Source organism: Ceratotherium simum, chromosome 8 (assembly GCF_057802395.1).
Source record: "Ceratotherium simum simum isolate JZ-2026a chromosome 8, ASM5780239v1, whole genome shotgun sequence".
NCBI lineage: Eukaryota > Metazoa > Chordata > Mammalia > Perissodactyla > Rhinocerotidae > Ceratotherium > Ceratotherium simum.
In genome coordinates, this window is record NC_141907.1 from 63,739,918 (window position 1) to 63,759,358 (window position 19,441).

General features: G+C 40.9%; 1 protein-coding gene across 7 annotated transcripts in view; it reads left to right on the top strand.

Annotated features, from left to right (window-relative positions):
• FRAS1 (Fraser extracellular matrix complex subunit 1) overlaps positions 1 to 19,441 on the top strand; it is a 425,899-nt gene that overhangs the window by 216,585 nt on the left and 189,873 nt on the right. For 6 of the 7 annotated variants that reach the window (XM_087434473.1, XM_087434474.1, XM_014787828.2 and 3 more), the window contains exons 15-18: positions 2,523 to 2,666; positions 9,737 to 9,877; positions 11,581 to 11,721; positions 13,010 to 13,183. In XM_087434473.1, the coding sequence (XP_087290599.1) occupies positions 2,523 to 2,666; positions 9,737 to 9,877; positions 11,581 to 11,721; positions 13,010 to 13,183 (600 nt within the window). The remainder of the gene's footprint in view (positions 1 to 2,522; positions 2,667 to 9,736; positions 9,878 to 11,580; positions 11,722 to 13,009; positions 13,184 to 19,441) is intronic. The other variant, XM_087434478.1, reaches the window with a different exon arrangement.

The following is a 19,441-nucleotide window of genomic DNA, read 5'->3' on the forward strand; positions in this document are numbered from 1 at the left end:
CCTTTAAAGATGACTTAATTACCCTCTCCTCTCCCCACCGCAGAGTAAACTCTCTAAAAAGCCAAACTGATCAATTCCACTGCTCTGATTAAAACTTTTATGGGATGAAGTCCAAGGTCCTTACCCTGGCGTGCCTGACATTCGTGAACTGGCCCCTGTGGTCCTTTTAGCCTCACTTGCCATCATCCCCTTGGGCACTGACTCCTTAGCGCAGTTTGCACATTGCCACCAGTGCACTCAAGTTTTGGGGTGGTTTAGATGCTTCCTCCAGCAGGCCTTGGGGAGCATGGCTAACCCGTGGCTAGGCGGGGAGGCCCTACAGGCTAGCACAGAGTCTTGCATGCAGTAGGTGGTTCTATGGAACATTGATAGGATTAGCCTGGCATACTTTCTTAAAAATGAGATTGGGTTTTTTGTCTGTTTAGGTAACAGCTTTGAATCAACTCTGAGTCAGTAAGGCAGAGGCGTGAACAGGGATGGACGCTTCAGATGATGGCTATAGTCAGCAATTGAAGGGTAGTTGAATAAATGATTTTATGTGTGTTCAGGGCAGAATTTGTTACTGGAATCTTTGCATCCACATCTTTAGTTATAATGTAGTGTCAATGTCTTATCCTAATACAAACAATATTCTCATGTAACACTTATAAAATATAAATAAGGAGTTAAATACAGATGAAGTTTGTACAGCACCAAGCAGTGTGCTAAGCACAGAGTTAATAAAATAGAAATGGACTCTGCCCTCATGAAGCTTCTGGTCTAGTGAGGGGACAGATAATAATAAGTAAACATTCCTCCATCTCTGCTATCTACCCGCCACTGTCATCTCTTACCTGGACCAGAGCAGTAGACTCCACACTGGTCTCCCTGCCTGCATGAAAATCCTTAAACCACCAGAGAGGGCTTTTAAAAATCTAAATCAGGGCTTGTGTCTATCCTGCTTAAGCCCATTTATGACTTCACATTGCAATTAGGATAAAATCCTAATTTCTTTCAATGGTCTCCAAGGTCAAGTTTGATTGGGCCCCTCCCTACCCCTCCAGCCATGAATCAGGTCACTGTGCTCCGCTGTGCCCCTGTGTGCCCCACTGTGCCCTACTGTGCCTCACTGTTCCCCGTTATGCCCCGCTGGCCCCACTCTTCCCCACTGGCCCTGCTGTGCCCCACTATGTCCACAGCTCCAGCCACAAGAGCAGCCTTCGGTTCCTGAACCCCGAGCTCCTCTCCTTCTCAAGAACTTTGTGCTGTTCTCTGGCTCTCTTCAGGGCTGGCCACTTCTCATCCTTTAGATCTATCTAAAGTTGGTCCCTTCCACCCCCATCTCTGTTTTTCTTTATTGAAGAGCTCTTCCTAGCACTTAGTTCATAATTATCTCTAAATTTGTTGGGGAGAAAAAGTTGTTTGAAATTAAGACTCTCATGTGCAGTTTAGACCTGAGAGAAGAGTGTTGGATCTTGAGATTTGCAAAGCAGGCATCCTTTCTTCTGATTCCAAAGGGGTACCTAATTAAATTACTTAGGCATAGTTCCCAAGTCACTTGCAATCAGCAAAGTCATTCTCCCTTCCAATTTTGGTCAGAATGAATACCTCTGCAAAATAGGTTGGGCTCCATTCTAAAGCAAACATTTTGAAAATTAGGATGCATTAACAGAGGCATAGGTGGGGTTAGCCATACAGAGAGTTAACCAAATCTGAATATATTCAGTCATTCAGAACAGACCTCTCTTTATAGATGTGCTAAGCTGAAGAGCAAGCATGAATAGTAATAAAAAATCAAATGCTGAGAGAGGAGGAAATTTTCAGATCTTAAAGCAACAACTCTGCTCTAGGAACAACATATAGTTAGAAACCTAAGGTGTAAGAGGAAGTCAGGCTCCATGAGTCCTCAAGATACATGTTTAGAGCACATGCTACTGAGGGGAACCTACTGAGGGGAACCAGAGACGGAGGGAGACTGAGAGAACTGTGAGGCAGGACAGAGGACAGGGGTGGTGAGAGAGAGAGAGAGAGAGGAGAAAGACAGAAATGGAGGGAAAGAGCAATAGAAATCAAGCAGTACCAGATCCTTCAAGGTCTGACCAAGGACTAGAGAACGTGGCATCCCTCCTTGGCTGATTCTTGATGATGTTGGAGGTAGGAGCCGTTATCTTGTTGGCACTTTGTTGTGTGGTTACAAAAGGCAAAGTGGCGTGGTGATGGAGGGCCATCTGATCTCATTAGACAGCCCATCTTTGTCCAGAAAATTTGATTCCATTCCCTGTGATTCCCATTACTCAAAGCCTCTGATTTCTGGTTCCAATTCTCTTAGCGATGGTTCATTGAAGTTGTAATTCTGGCCAACATAAATAGGTTTTTTTGTTGGGGATATGTTTTTTTTTCCTCCTGCGATGTACATACATGCACAGTGGTTTAGGAATGAAGGAGCCAACATCCTCCCTATAAATTCTAAAACCTTTGAAGGAAAAATTGCATCCAGTCCTTTCTACTGTAGGTTGTTCACTGATTTTGCTGTTTGCCTGCAGCCTGCCACGAGTCCTGTGCGGCCTGTTGGGGTCCCACAGAGAAGCACTGCTTGGCCTGCAGAGACCCCTTCCAAGTGCTGAGAGAGGGCGGCTGTGAGAGCAGCTGTGGCGACGGGTTTTACAACAAGCAGGGCACCTGCAGTGGTAAGTGCCGGGGGCTTTGCTTGCCAAAGAGCTTCTCCTCTTCCAGCATCCCTTGTTTTATTCAAAACATAGCACCATAACCAACATTTCTTTTACTCAACAAATATGTGAATGGCTGCTAACATTGACTGTGTTTTAGGAGTTTATGAAACACATTTTTTTTACTGGTGGGATCCCCTATAAGACCCCCGCCCCCTGACAGGGGTGCTCATTCTAGTCTCGTCCTGCAGAGGAAGACAGCGAGGCTCAGACTGCTTGCTCCAGACCCACAGCTGTGAGGACAGGAGTGGCGCTTCCTTTCTCCAAATCCCAAACTCTTCATCAACACCAGTCTGCCTTCCAAATACGCATGGAGACAAAGACACTCTTAGGCCAGCCAAGGGCAGACCCGCCTTTGGTGTTGATGCTGCTAACTTAAAGCTGAAGCGGTTGTTGTCTGTTCTACCTTTAACACCCACTGCATAATAGTAAGAGTTAACCCAGCTAGTGCTTCCTGTGCCAGGCGCTGTTCAGTGCTTTATAAACATTCACCCTTTGAGAGGCAGGAAAGTATGGGGGGAGAAGCATGACCTTGGGCAAGTTCCTTAATCTCTCTGCGTATCAGTTTACCATTGGTAAAATGAGGATAACAGTAGTACCTGTGGTAGACAAAATAATGGCCCCTCAAAGATATCTGCATCCTGATCGCCAGAATCTGTGAATATGCTGCCTTAGATGGCAAAAGGGCCTTTGTAGGTATGATTAAGTCAAGGATCTTGCGATGAGCAGATTATCCGGGTGGGCCAGTGTAATCACAATGGTCCTGATATGAGGGAGGCAGGAGGGTCGGAGTCCGAAAAGGAGATCTGAGACAGAAGCAGAGGTCAGAGTGATGGTCAGAGTGACACCAGGAAGGGGCCGTGAGCATGCAGGCAGCCTCTAGACCCTGGAGAAAGACAAGGAAACAGATACCCCAGAGCTTGTAGAAGGAATGCGGTCCTGCTGATGCCTTCATTTCAGGACTTCTGACCTCTGAAGCTATAAGATAATAAATTTGTGTTTTTTAAGCCACTGGGTTTGTGGCAATTTGTTACAGCAGCAATGAAAAACTAACATGCACCCAACTCAGAAGGCTGCTGTGAGGATTGAGTTATCTTTGCAAGGCATTTAGCACAGCGCCTGGCACAGAGGAAGAGCTAAGTGCTTGGTGTTTAATCCTCACAACAATTTCATGGGGTAGTTATTATTATCGTCCTCATTTTCCAGTTGAAGAAACAGAGAGGTTAAGAAACTTGCCTAAGGTCGCATAGCTAATAAGGGACAAAGTTGAGATTCAAGCCCACGTCTTCTGCCTTTGGATCTTAACTGCCTTTTAACCGCTCTACTGCTTGCTGTGATGTGATGTCCTCTTTGTGCACCTCTGCGTATTTTCCCCCTCTTCTCCTTCTTGTTATCCTCTCCCTTGATTCTCTTCTAGCCCTTCCTCCCTGTCTTTCTTTCAGTCTTTAGATCAGCCAGCTGCCCCTGTGGACCTTACCAGGCCCTGACAGTGAATGAAAGGTTTGAATTGAGTTTACCATTATGGTCATACCTATAGAAAGGCCGTGATGACTTTTTTTTTTATAACTAAGTCCACTAAATCAATAAAAATGTGCACGCCATAAAACTTTCTTGAGTTATTGGTCTTATTTTGTTTACTGAGCAGGGCAACAGCAAAAATTAGATGATCTTTGGGACTTGACAAATCCACTTGTCTTAAGGAAGAGAGAGAGCCTTTGGCAGCTGCTTGCTTAAAGCTGTGCAGAGCTCCATCAGCATCACTACTGTGAAAAATCTCACTTGATATGGATGAGTGACAGGTGGCTTTTATGTGGATTCAGGAGAGAACAAGGAAAGAAAGGCCAGGCTGCCATTAGCCCGGGCATTTTCGTCTTTTTCTACCAGCATCACTTGCCTGCTCAATTAAGCCAGATGTACTCTCTAAAGGTCAGCAGATGTCAAATTTGCATTAATCCAAAGGCCTAAAGGCATTTACCCTGTAAGTCCCCAAGGAGGCTGGCTACTGTTACTGATGAGGAGCAGTGACACTGATCTGTTACTGAGTAGGTATTATCTGGATTGAGAAAGCAACTTTTGCTGGGGAAGCATGGATTTAAAAGAAGGGATGGTTAGTGTGAGCCTTGACATGGTGAGGGGTGGGAATCTACTTGGGCTCATAGGTTGAGTGCAGAAAGCCAGAGCTCCTTGCAGACTGGAATAATTAAAAAAGAAGACTACTGAGCTGGTGGCTTAGGGAGAGAGTGTACATCTGAAATGCTATCGTATACATTTTGAAACAAAGAAGCAGAAGGAAAACTTCCAGACAGGAGGATGGACCATTGCTGACATTAGTCAGCCAACCAATTGATCAACAAATAATTATTGAACGCCTGTCATGTGCTTAGCACGATGCCAGACTTTGTGATGCCACTGGCATTGACCAATGGGCCTTTTGATAGACAAGACTAGAGTGTACACTTTTCATAAAATTGTTAGAGTTCTCTAAATTTGTATCAAATGCCTTCAGAAATGTTCGTATAAATATTTTCTAAAACAATGGTGACCCAAGTCACTGATTGGTATCAGAAAGTTAAGTAAGACATCTGATGCTGATAAAGCTGACTTATTTCCAATTCATATTAGTGCTATTCAAGATAAACAACAGTTGGTGTTTGTTTAATAATTCATAACCAAGCAGCCCATATCTGTAGAAATCTCAAAGTCAAGTGCTTAGAAAAATCCAGCGTAACGTGTTATGAACGGTGGTCAACCCTGGCTGAAAGAATTTACAGCAACCAAGTTTGTCTGTGGTATGTGCTTTGAGTTTTACAAATATTAGGTATATGGGGGTGGAGAAATTCAAAGGGCAAAACTTCCTCGTTCTTTAGTCTCTTAAGTATGTGTGCTATTATGAAGGGCTTTTCTGACTCTGGCTAACATAAATCAAAGCAAGTTCAGAGGTCTCTGTTAGCTATTATCTCTCTTCCTTTCTCCTCTCCTCTCTCTCCTTTTTTCTCTTTCTCCTTCCTTCCTTTTATACTCATTTCCTCTCCTTGCCTAGGCAACTATTTTAAGTTTTTTTATCTTTTTCTTTTTATAGGCTCATTGGGTATTGTCATTTTGAGTATATATATCTATAATTTTCTTAAATGATATCGTGTTAAAAGAGTTCATGCTGTTCTCTTCTTTTTTCACTCAGCAATATGTTTTTAAGATTCACCCGTGATGCTGCATCATCTAGCCCTTTGCTTCTCACTGCTGCATAGTACTCCCTGGTCTACGTTGCCCACAGCTCACCCATCCTCTTTCCTGGTCGTGGACTCCCTCTCTCTCCTTGTCTGCACACCATCACTAGAGAGCACCAGTAAACAGCCTCGAACATGTCACTTTATGAACCTGTGTGGGAGGTTCCCTGGGATGGATAACTCAGGAGCAGAATTGTTCGTTTCTTGACTCTGCCTATTCTTTATTTGACCAAGCAGTGCTGGCTAGCTCACCAGCACCTACCCTTTTCTCATTTCCACATCCTTGCCACCATTTGGTGTAATCAAGCTTCAGGTTTTTTTCTGGCCAGTAGATATACAGGGACATTCCATTTTAATTTGCACTTTTCTGATTATTAATGAGTTTGAGAATATCTTCATCAACTCCTGCTGGACTTTTGAGTTTCCTCTTCTATAAATTGCTTTGGCCTTGTTGCCTTTCTTTTGTTGGTTTTATGGAGTTCTTGGTATGTTACAGATGTTAACTCTTGTCAGTGTAAAATTTGTAATATTTTTCCATTCTGTTACCTTTTAACTTTTATTATGGTGCCCTTTGTTGAACAGAAATCTTTAATTTATCACTTTTTACTTTAAGGTTTTGCTTTTGAATTTTTGTTTAAGAAGACCTACTCTGCCCACGTTCACAAAGAAGTTATACTACTTTTTTTTGTATTAATTTGGCAGTTTTTCTTAACTTCGGTTGTTGATCCATCTGGAGTCCACTTATGTATATGGATTTAAGTACATATCCAGTTTGATTTTTCTATACTTAGTGATCCAGTTTTCCCAACCTCATCTAGTAGTTCAATCTAACCTTCTCCCTTGATCTCTACTGAATGTTAAATTTCCATATGCACATAGGTCTGTCTCTGTGCTATCCCAGGAGTCTAAATTTCTGTTCTTGTACCACCATCACATTTTTGTTTTGTTTTGTTCATTAATTTCTATTGCTTTGCAGTCTGTCTCAATATCTGATTGGGCAAATTCTCCCTTTCTTTCCTCTTCATTTTCCAAGTTGACTTATCTTGTCATGGACTTTAGAGTATGTTTATTGAATTCCTAATAACATTCAACTGGAATTTTTATTAATATTGTATTGAAGTTATGGACTAGTTTGGGGAGAAATAACATCTTTCTAATAATTTTATTTAAATTTACAAATTACATTCTAAGTGTTACTTTAGATGTGTCTTAAAATGCTTGATTTGTAATGTTTTTATTGTTGGTCATTTCTTAATTTTTAAAAAAATTTCTGCAATTCTTCATTTCTGGGAAAATCTACTTTGCTTGCAGATTATTCGGTTCTTTTGAGATGTCAGTTCTAGAATTAGAAACTTCAGAAGTTTTTATGGATGGTGGGAAGGAAGAAAGCTTTTCAGATTCGTATTTGCTTCTTTGTTCCAGTTATGAGTTGGTGTGATTTTCCTTTTCTCTGGTATGAAGGCCATCACCTTTGCCCATTTACTGAAGATTATCTTGCATTCTATGTTTGCTTCTAGAGAGATGCTGAATCCTCTAGAATGCAGGAGGGAACATTTGGCCCCATCTCTTGCATCATTTTTCTCAAGTCTTGAAAATATTTTTCAGGAGGTTAGCATGGTATAGGTAGATTAAGACAACAGGTGGAATAAATCTCATCAGTTCTTTATTCCTAAAACACTGATTCTCCTATAGGGAGAAGAAGATTTGTTTTGTTTGTTTTTAAAGAATTTAGCCAGTGAGTGTAGAGTAGATTGAGTCATAGACTTACCACAGCTGCATGCACCCTCACCTCCCTTCTCCCACTTTCAGAAAAGGAGGGCTTTCTCTGGTCTGTTCAAGGCTACTCTCTCCATCTGTACTTTTGAATGTACATCCCCTTTTTCTCTTAGGTATTCTTTCAACGATTATTTAAAGTCTTCTCTTTTTAAAAACCTTTCCCAGGGTCTGAATTTGCCTTGAGCTTTTATAATACTGGAGAGACAAAACATCCTCTTACCCTTTTAATTATTTCCCTCTCTGTCTCCTTCCATTCACAGCCGGGAGCCTTTAAAGGAAGAGTTTGTAATCATGTCCTTCACTTTCGTTCTATCCAATGACTCCACTGAAATGGCTGTGGCACAGGTCACCCACATCTCAACTTCTAAGTGTAGTGAACCCTCTTCAGAATTTATTTGTCCTCCCTGCACTGTTAATCTTCCTTCTTGAAACTTTCCTCTCTTGGCTTCTCAGCCACTCCTCTTCTATTTTTCTCTCCTACCTTTGGATTATTTCTTCTTGGTCACCTTTGTTAGTTTTTTCTTTCTTCATTGAATGTTCGTGCTTTCTAGATCTTTGACTACTTCTGCCTTATCTTTCATGCTTTTCCTGAATAAATCAACTAATTTCTACTTTCAACAGCCACCTGTATGTGATAACCCCCAGGCCTCTCTCCTGAGCTCCAGAACTGTAGATCGGGCTGTTTACTGGACTGCACATCCCCAAAACTGAGCCCATCGTAATTCCCGACATCTACTCTCCTTGTGTTCTCTGAGTGGCGTCATTCATCCCCAAATCCAGACCCCTAGAAGCCATCTGAGACACTTTCTCCTACACAGCTTTCAAATCTCATCTCTTCCACAGTCTTGATTCAACCCCTAATCTTGTTCCATGAGCATTGCTATGGTCTTCCCACTAGGCCCCCAACTCTCCTTCCTTATCCCTCCAAAGTACCCTCCAAACTGAAGCCAAAGTGATCTTTCCTATACCCAAACATGGCCATGTTTCTACTGTGTTTAAAACTTTGCAGGGGCTCCAGCTGCTATTCACAGAATGAGAATCTAGACTATAGAGGCTGGAATACAGGTTTCTATAACCTGGTCCTTTCCACTTTTCCAGCTGAATGGAACTGCTGTTTCCCTGGATGCCCAGGCTTTCACCAGGCTCTAGGCTTCACTGCTTCAGCAGAGAATACATTCCCATCAGCCTGGCATGCTCTGACTCACTTCCCCAGACAATGCTCAAGGGTTGCTTCTTCTATGAATCCTTTCTTGACCTTTCATACCTCCTATCCCACTCACATTTTTTTGAATTTTCATTTGTGCCTATACAAACTGATCTAAGTGATAGCTTTGATATTTTTAATATTGCAAATATCTATCTCCTTCTATTAGGCTAATAAGCCTCTTAAAGCAGAGACCAAGTTGATTTATTTTTTGTGTCTCTACCACCTGGCACAGTACTTGACTCAGAGCTTAAGAAATGTTTTTGGGGGCTAAATGAATGAATAAGTGAATGAGTAGGTCCTGGAAGATTGTGTGAAGGTTAGAAATTTCAACATAATTTTTGTAGCATGACCTTACTTAGTAGAACTCTGAGTTTCTGAATTCTCTCTCCAGCTAGGGTTACCAGAGAAATAAAAGATGAAATATTTGGAGCAAATGCAAATCAAAAAATTATTAATTATTTATCTGAAATTCAAATTTAACTGGGCATCTGGTATTTTTGCTAAATCTGGCAACCCTACTTCCAAGGCCATTTTAACTTTAAATCTCATATTAAATTGAGTTCACTGATAGGTGTGCCTCAGAGTACTTGTTATGCTTATTTCAATGAATAATTCTTTGGTTCTCCTTCAACTATGAAAACACAAAGTGCAGAGTCCTTTGAAATTTTGGACTCAAGGAAACAGAACTCAGCTGAGCAACCAGACAATGCGATTACTATGTTGATACCAACTGTGCGCAGTGTAAAGAATAGACTTCTCTGCTCCTTTTGCTCACTATTGAGCAAACTTGAGAACGTTCTCTGATGGGTTTTTCTCCCCCTTAGCTTGTGACCAATCCTGTAAGAGTTGTGGCCCTAGTAGTCCCAGATGTCTTACCTGTACTGAGAAGACCGTGTTGCATGATGACAAGTGCATTTCTGAATGCCCTAGTGGGTACTATGCTGATGGCGCTGGCAAATGCAAAGGTAAGACATGGGTAGTCGTCGTCGTCGTCGTCGTTGTTGTCATCGTCATCGTCATCATCATCATCATCATCATGACCGTCGTTGACTATACTGGGTGCCATATGCTGCTCGTTTGGGAGTTTGTGTGTATGATGGGAAATCGTCAAATTAAAAGGAATAGATTTTCATGTAGAACCTATGTGTATTTGGTATGGGAGTGGGTGATAGATATGGGTGGCTGCTGGGGTACTAAGAGTGATTAAATAAAGTACTTAGGCATATCAATCGTTATTAAAGATCATTTGGTCCTTTTGAAATGCCAAGAACATCTTTAAGATCTTCATACAGTCTTTGTGTGCTTGTAAACCATCACTAACTTAGGTTGTAGATATGACGGAATCATTCCTTAGATGGCACATATAATGGCAACTATAATACACTGCAAAATAAAATAAAAAAGTAAATCAAATTTGATAGCTTGTAAAGCTGATGTCTGTATCTATTGAAAATTTGGTTTTATGTGCTGTTTATATATAGTTTCTTTCAGGTTTATACAACCTGAACTATGAAACATTCCCATTTGAGACTTTATAAGTTTCTGCTTTTATATGCTTGACTTGTGTCTTTCCTTACAAGCAACTCTAGGAACTTATTGCTACATGGGACACCTTGATTGCCCCTCCTCTTTGAAACATACACACACATTCTCAATTTTACCTAATGTCTGTTAATGGCAGGATATTTAGACCTGTCCCACTTCCTGTCAAGCTCCCCTTTGTCTGCCAACCTCTTTACTCACCAAATGTTCATCCCTTTTTCTCAGCATGCTGCCCTCAAGGGTCTCATCCTATCTCCATGCTCCCCTCTCCCAGATCCTGACCATTTCCCCCAGAGCCTGCTTCCAGTATCTCCCTGTTGTCCCATAGGACAGGCCATGGTACCATCTGTCTCTTCGAGTCAGAGATGTCCCATTGTTACCACCCAGGGCCAAAGCATAGATATATATGAAAATTGGAGCCTTTTGAAACTAGAACATATATATATATATAGTGTCGTATATGGTGGTCAGATTCTTTAATGTAATTCTTACTTAGAATCCTAGAACGTCCAAGCTGGCAGTATCTTAAATGATCATTTAGTCCAACCTCTCACTATGTATGCCAAGGAAACTAGGCCTGGAGAGATCAGGCTAAGGGCATAGATAAAGTAGTGGACAGTCAGTCAGAATTCCAGTGCTCCTAATACTCAGACCCCTGAGCTTTCCACACTTACCTACTCGGGTAGTATGAGATTTAGGTTCAGACATACATGGGGCTAAATCCTAGTCCTGCTGCTAATTAGTCCTGTGATCTTGGGTAAATTTTTTAACTTCCCAAGACCTCAGTTTCCTCATCTGTAAAATGCGGTTAATAATACCTACCTCATAATGTTGCTCTGAAGATTAAAAGTGGCCATGTGTATAAAACAGTTAATACAAACACTAAATAAAGGGTAGCTAATAAATAATAGGTAGAACGTGGATAAAAGATGAGTAAAAGGCAATGTGGGTGGTTCTGGCAATACCACCACCTCCTAACTCATCTTTTCATTGGTTTAGTGTGACAGCTGAAGGGGGATTGAGAGTGATAGAGGAGAGGGCCTCCTAGCACATAAGGCGCTCAGCCAAGAAGTGGGCTCTTTGTCACCTCGGTCCCATCGTGTTCCCCTCTCACTGTCTTCCTCAGTTTGTCATAATTCATGTGCCAGCTGCTCCGGACCCATGGCCTCTCACTGTACAGCCTGCATCCAACCCCGGGCTCTGCGCCAAGGCCACTGTCTGCCCCACTGTGGAGACGGCTTCTACCCTGACCACGGGGTCTGCACAGGTATCGTTGGGGTCATCATTCTTAAGAGACTAGCCCATCACAAAGACATAGATTTAAGTTACTTTTCAGTGCAGCTTTTCCTCTAGTGTATCTCATATGGCTATGCATACATTATATACGTATTTTTCATTACCAAGAGATAGTCTGAAAAATTAGCTTTGATTATTTGTGAAGACATCCAAACGTTCATGATTTTTCTGGCCATCCTAGAGAGGAATGTCATTTCCTTTACCATACATTAGAATAAAACCAAACTCTATTTCCTCCGTTTTCTGTTCTCCTAGCATTGCTAATATTTTTCTTAGTCTTCATTTTGTTTTTCCCTGAAGAACATCTTTCTGTTAATGATACTGCTGAGCAAACTGAGAGTTCCTAGCAGTGCCTCTGGGCTGAATAAAATGGAAAATCTTAAATGGCTATTTGCCAAAAAGGCTTTGGGCTCATCAGGAGGGCGATATCCTTGGAGCCTTTTGAAACTAGAACATTGGGCGCAAACACTTTAATTAAGTGAAATTAATTTATATTTATTTATACATAGGGCACCTTGGAAAAGAGTTGGAGAATAGTTATAAGAAAAATGTATTTAAAACAGGGCAGCTGCAATAAATATTCTGAAAAAAAATTTAGAGAATCTTTTAAAGAACGGGAGAGTTAATTATATCAAAACATGGGCATGAGGTAGTTCAAGTAATCTGTTTGGCTCTGACTTTCACCAGTAGCTGGAAAAACAAGAAACTGTGATGGATTGTCGGATTCTTGTTCCTGCTCAAAACGGGCCTCTTCCTTTTCTAGAAAAGCAGCCTTTCCTCACAAAAACTCTAAGAGGAATTTGTTGCCTGGACCCTTATGTAGTAGGTGATGGATGACATAATGGACAATAACACAACGACCATTTTTGCAAAAAATACAGTAATGGCCTTTATATGAATGCTTCTTAAAATCTTCAATAAAACCTGAGGACATAGTGTTATATCGTCATTCAGTGAGTGTGTATCTCTGGAGAACCAAGCCAATATTGTCCAGTTTGCTGTATTTTGTTTTTCATGATCTAGCCTGGCAGCCCTTATGGGACCTGAGAGATGTGACTAGTTAACATCACCCTCATTTTGCTCTCACAAATATTATTATTATCACCCTGTGCTTTGTGTAGAACACTAGAAAAACAATTTTCTGAAAAGATGTATCTGGTGAACTTTTCTAAGTGGTTTTGATTTATTTAGGGACTCCCCTTGGTTGTAACACACATATGATCCTTAGATTGTTTTCTGTGCTTTGTTCCTGTTGACAGCCTGTCATTCCTCTTGCCTGACTTGTGTGGGTCCAGAACCCTCTCACTGTACCCAGTGTAAGCCAGAGGAAGGACTGCAAGTCGAGCAGCTGACTGGGGCAAACCTCACCTCTGGCGAGTGTCAGTCCCAGTGTCGAGCTCAGTTTTACTTGGAGAACACTGGGCTATGTGAAGGTGAGTAGGCTTGATTTGAGGAAACATTAGGTAGCTTCTGGGCTTACCTCCTGAGAGATCCTGTGAGGTGAGACCAAAGCCAGAAGACCTTTGTCTTCACATAAGAATGGTTCCAGGATGCCAGTGGATGGAGCAGGAGACCAAGATGCAAAAGAGCGTCCTCCACTGATGTCCTCTTTCCCTTTGTGAATAATAGATGATCTTAAAGAGCTTGTTCCTTTTACCCCATTGTCCCCAAAGTTACACTCTCAGAAGTTCCTGCCAGGAGTTCTTTTAGAGATGGTATGAGTAGATAAGAAAGACCCAGAGCTCACTGGAGAATTCCATTTACTATTTCTTCTAATTTGCTACTCTGAATATGAATTTGTGCCTTCAGGGCAAAATCTGGACTTCTGTCAAAATTTAGAAGTGATTCCTGCCATTGCCTTGGCATATCATCTACAGAGAATTGATGCCATCCTGAATAATTTGACTCAATAGCCAGGTCATCTATGAGTGGTTCAGGAGATGAAGGGGAGATATATATAATTTCCTGGGAGATAGGGGAGGCCCTTCTCTGCTCCTACAAGAATCTGCCTTGCTGTTGGGTAAATTATTTGACTCTTAAGCTACTTGGAAATAAAGTCATAACTCATATTTTTCATTATAAACGTAACATGTTCATTAAAGGAAATTTTGAATGTAGAAAAAAGTAGAAAAATAATCTGCCCAGCATCTGTCACCTAAACCCAATTGTCTTTATCATTTTGCTATAATATATCTGAGTCTTTTTTCCTATGCGTAGCTTTGAGTTTTTATTTTTGCAACATGACTGTAAGCATGCTGTGGATTCCATTTTGTATCCTACAAGCCCATTTATTAGGGTGGCTTCAATTTTATGTTGGAATATACCCTCACATGGAAATGCTGGATTTCAAGGTTGGGTTAATTAAAAGATTTTGGACACAGTGAGTCAGATGGTGTAGTAGGAAGGATGCAGAATTGGAATATAGAGACCCCAAGCCAGACATTTAAGCTCTCTGAGCCTTTGCATTCACAGTATTAGAATAGAGATAATTATCTTTCACACATGCTTTCTGCCAGGCTCAAAGGAGGTTGGGAGTGTGAAAGTGCTTGGTAAATTGGAAAGCCGCCATGCTCTATTGGTATAAATCTCAGTCCATATACTCAGGTCTTCAGGAACATTATAGGGGTAACGCCCTGCTCTCTGGTATGCACCAGGCTCCAGGGGTTTTACATGATGCCTAGAAATTGGGTGAAGTGTCTCTACTCTCGAGATGTGCTGGTTTCCACCCATATACACGTTGCCCAAACTCTCTGTAGTCCCTTAAACTCTCCTGGCTCTGTTTCCATAACCACTTATGGAATATGAGAATCTTTGTCTCTGAGAGTCCCGTTGCCTTCTCAAGGCACATACTATGCAGGCTTCCCCTCTGATCCTGGGAAAAATCAAGAAGAAATCTTCCCAGGCTACTCAGTGTAGTTACCTTCTTCCTAAAATTTTGAGCACTATATTAAAAATGAAAAATAGGAAATTTGGAGAGGGATCAGAAAAGAGAAACAAAAATGATTAACATTTTTAAAGTTAAGTTGTAAATAAAAACTGGAGTGACCAATGTTATTCAGCCAGAAAATAACGTTACTGTTGATCTGGTACACACCATGAGCCAGACACGGTGAGAAGTGCTTTACTGGTTTTTCCCCTTAGTCCTGATACCAACCTTATGGGGTCAGAGGGACAACTGTTTTAGAGGAGAAGAAACTGAGGCTTGAGGAAGTTAATGCTGGAACTTGCTCAAAGTCATGTAGCCAGCACAGTGTAAAGTCCAATGGGAACCTAAGTCAGCCAGACTCCAGTATCCATGCTCTAGACCAGGATGCTACTGTATTATGGTCACTGAAGGGGCAGAAGCACAGCAGACTAATGCTGTGGATTGGGGCTTCTTAAATTTAAGAAAGCATCCTTGACAAAGGGGAGTTTTCTGGGAAATCCTTTATACAGACACCTTTTAAAAAGGATTAAAATCTAATCCCTCTGGAATGGTTTAATTTGTGGTCCTGTGTGAAAGCACTAGATTGACTTCTTAAGTCTCTTGTAGCCCCATGGTTTTATGCTAGTTAACATAATATTATTAGGTATCACACATATAGCTGTCTACTCACATTTATTACCAAATCCCTGTGCAATCTCTGCTAGGTAGATTGTTGTACTCAATTTATAAGTGATGAGAATGTGGCAGAAAGAGGTTAATTGAGTTGCCCAAGGTTCCATTGGGAAACTGAGTACAACCACCAATTGTTTCCAACCTACCCGAGTATTAAGTGTGTTGATTGATGTATTTCCTGTCACTCATCCCGTATCTCTGGAAACCTTTATGCCTTCCCACAATCTGTTCCATTTTCGATTCTGCTGAAGTGTTGTCTATGAAATCGGGCCTGGGAGCCCTATGAGATTGCGTTGGGCTCTCCTTCTCACACATTCCCAAACATACCCTTGCCTCTTTGCAGAACATTTCAAAGGTTGGAGTTTTTGTGTGTGTGTGTGTGCCATTGAGAGTTTATTTTATGGCACTTTTGATCTCACGTGCTTTTCTGTAAAGAGGAGGAAAACAACTATGTTCTGGAATTCTCCCTCTTCCTTTCTCTGAGACTGCAGCACAGAGTGATTAGAATATTACTGCAGCTAATGAAAGTGAAAGGCAGACGCATTATAGGAAGAAGCAATTTTCTTAAAGTCTGCAGTGGTGTCAGAATTTATCATAAAAGTTTCTACTCCAAGCTACAAGACAAACTAGGATTTGTCTAGTGGTAGATGAAGCAAAAATACTCAAGATATTTGACTAAAATCCAAGTCTGTGAGTAAAGGATGAAAAAACAAAATTAGCAAACAGTGACCAAAGAGAACATTGTTTATTAGTAGGACAGCCTGTGTTTATTCATTCCTTCTGCAAATGTGTATTGAATGTTACCCAGGTGCCAGGCATTGTCTAGGCACTGGGGGTACATGTGAATGAATCAGCCGAAATTCCTGCTCTCATGGAATTTATATTCTAGTGAGAGAAACAGGTAATAAATAAATAAATGAATAACATCAGCAGCAAGAAAACCCACAGTTCGCACTTGGCCAGTGGTCTGTGCAGGGAATCCACAGCAGGGTAATGAGGGAGAAGGAGGGGTGGGCTGAGGTGGGCTTCAAAGCAAAGTGCTCTGGCGAGATGGCAACAGCCACCCCCGTGTTTGTCCTGTGTATTTGGCTCATTCTCAGAAATGAACTTGGATACTTGATAAGATGGAGCTTTAACACTACGCTTCTTTTTCACATGGCTTCTGTTTCTAAAGTGTGGCTAGAGTTGCTGGTACAAAAGAGTCTGTTACTAATTATAAGATATTTGGAGACATTTTCAGTAGTTGACCAAAACTGAGCATGTTTATTGAATATTAACATTTAGGATTAGCTAAAAGAAGGATTTTAATGGTTTTATCTAGAGTTGATCTCACCTGGTTAACTGATTGTTCACTAGCATCGACAAATTCAGGTTTCTAAAAAAAAAAAAAAGACAACAAAACACAAGAAACACTCATCAACACCCTTGCCCAAATAAAACAAAACAAATTACAAATTAATAAAAACCCAAGCCCTCCAAAACAGCATCAAAAAACCATCCATAGCTTTTGTCTTCCCCCACTAGTTTTCCATGCCTCTGTGAGTTCCTGTGTCTAGATTAGGTGGAGCTGGGTAGGGGTCGCTATGCTGCATCACTCAGGGGCACCATTCTCATGGTAATTTATCTGACTGGTGCCTCCTGGAGTATTTAGTGACTGTGCAGCCCTGTGTACACGGCAGCCCAGGGTAGATGGACAGGACGAAGGACCTGGAGCCCTTGTCACGGGGAGACCTCTCCTTTCTCCTGTTGATGTTCCCAGGATCAGGTCAGATTGCATAATTCAGCCTCCGATTCTCCTTCCACTCTTGTTGTGGAGATTTTTTCTTTTAAAGGATTCAACTATTTTGAAGACTTAGCTTTTAGTTGAGGTCTCACTAGATCAGCGCGTCTCATAAGAATCTCCTGGGAATCTTGTTAAAATGCAGTTTCAGATTTAGTAGGTCTGGGATGGGGTCTGCAGTTCTCACATGCTCCCAGGTGAGGCTGATGCTCCTGGTCCACGGATCATAGTTTGGGTAAGCAAAGCCTCTAATTAAAGAAGGATAAGCATATCACTTTATCATTGTGGTACTTCTTTCTAACTAAAGCAGTTTTTTAAAAAAAATACCAATTTTTATTTCTTCTCCTTGTGTGCATTATACATGTTACAGAAACTTTAAAAAATACAGGTAGGAAAAAAAAGAAAACAAAAACATCTGTTACTAGGTTACCCAGACTTAGCAAGTAAAAATACAGGACTAGGAAATAAAAATATTCAGCAAATAAAAAATGAGTTTTTTAGTATAAGTATGTCCCAAATATTGCCTGAGATATTCTAAAATATTATTCATTGTTTATCTGAAATTCAAATTTAAGTAGGTGTCCTTTATTTTATCTGTAAATCCTACCTATAAGCCTTCTATCTTGAGAAAACCTCTTTTAATATTTTGGCATAGATTCTTATAGTTATTTATACACACACACATATATATTATCACTTTATAGTTTATAAATTCCTTATAACCAAGAATTTTATTGGAGATCCTGTGTGTTTACATTTACTCCCATTTTATAAATGAATAAAGTGAGGCTTAGAAGGGACCAACTAAAAAATAATTTAGCAATGGGGGATCCTGGGCTCTAATATAGGACAGTTGCTCAGGAAACATTTCTTTCTTTCCAAGTCCAGATCCCTTGTTCTTCATTTCACACTAGAGCTTGACAATTTAATTTCAGGCCGGGCCACCTCAATGAATGATGCAGCTCATTCACCACGTCAACAGTTTGACGGTGGTGACGGGACACAGTATCAACCTGCTCAGGATGATTACACTAGCCATGTAATTGCCCTGATTCCATGGCAAATTAATAATGCATTCTTTAAATTCTCACGTAGTTCAGCAAGAGGGTTCAAGGTGATATAATTTTGAGGAAATTACAAGCTTCATTTTAAAAAGGAACTGTGGGGCCGGCCCTGTGGCTTAGCGGTTAAGTGCGCGCGCTCTGATGCTGGCGGCCCGGGTTCGGATCCCGGGAGCGCCCCGAGGCACCACTTCTCCGTCCAACGCGAGGCCGAGTCCCACGTACAGCAACTAGAAGGATGTGAACCTATGACGTACAACTATCTACTGGGGCTTTGGGGGGAAAAACTGAATAAATAAAATCTTTAAAAAAAAAAATAAATAAAATAAAAATAAAAATGAACTGTGTTCTACAGTAGTGAATTTTACTTACACATCTTCTAATGTAGTATGTCAGTAGAAACCCTGTGCTTTAAAATAGAATGCAGAGGTAAGTAATAAACACCCCAGTGGCCCCATTCCTGCATCAGCATGTTACTAGTTTTCTTTATACTTAGAATAATCATGGAGCTTTGGTCAGATAAACATCAGGGAAATTTAAGCAACTAAATGTTTCCAAGCCTTCTTTTTCAGTCTTGAAGATACCATTGCCTCCTTAGGCTGGGTCTTACTGCACAGGGCAAAATTACACAAAATCAATACAAGTTTGCTATCAATTTTTTAAATTTTTTTCCAGTTTTATTGAGATATAATTGACATATACCATTGTATTAGTTTAAGGTGTGCAACATAATGATTTGATATATATATATAGTGAAATGATCACCACAGTAAGTTTAGTTAACATCCATCACTTCACATAGTTACAATTATTTTTCTTGTGATGAAAACTTTTAAGATCTATTCTCTTAGTAGCTTTCAAATATGCAATACAGTATTGTTAACCATAGCCACCATGCTGTATAAGGACTTATTTATCTTGTAACTCGAAGTTTGTACCTTTTGACTACCTTCATTTTGCCCCTCTCTCACCCCCCACCTCTGGCAACCACCAGTCTGTTTTCTGAAACTTATTCATCTGGCCCTAGCTCTTGGTTTTCTCTCAAACCTTGTGATTATCCAAGCCACTTTCTTTGTTCTTAGTGGCTCCCGGTAGTTGAGGGTGTGCCAAGACCTGTCTGTGTCCTAAAGGGGAGGGTCTCATTGAGCACTTAGATGCAGGCTGATTGGAAGCTGGACCCTCAGGCAGTAGCTTTTTAAGTATGCAAGGAGACTTCTTTCAGAGAAAGACTGGGAGCTGGACATTTCTGTCT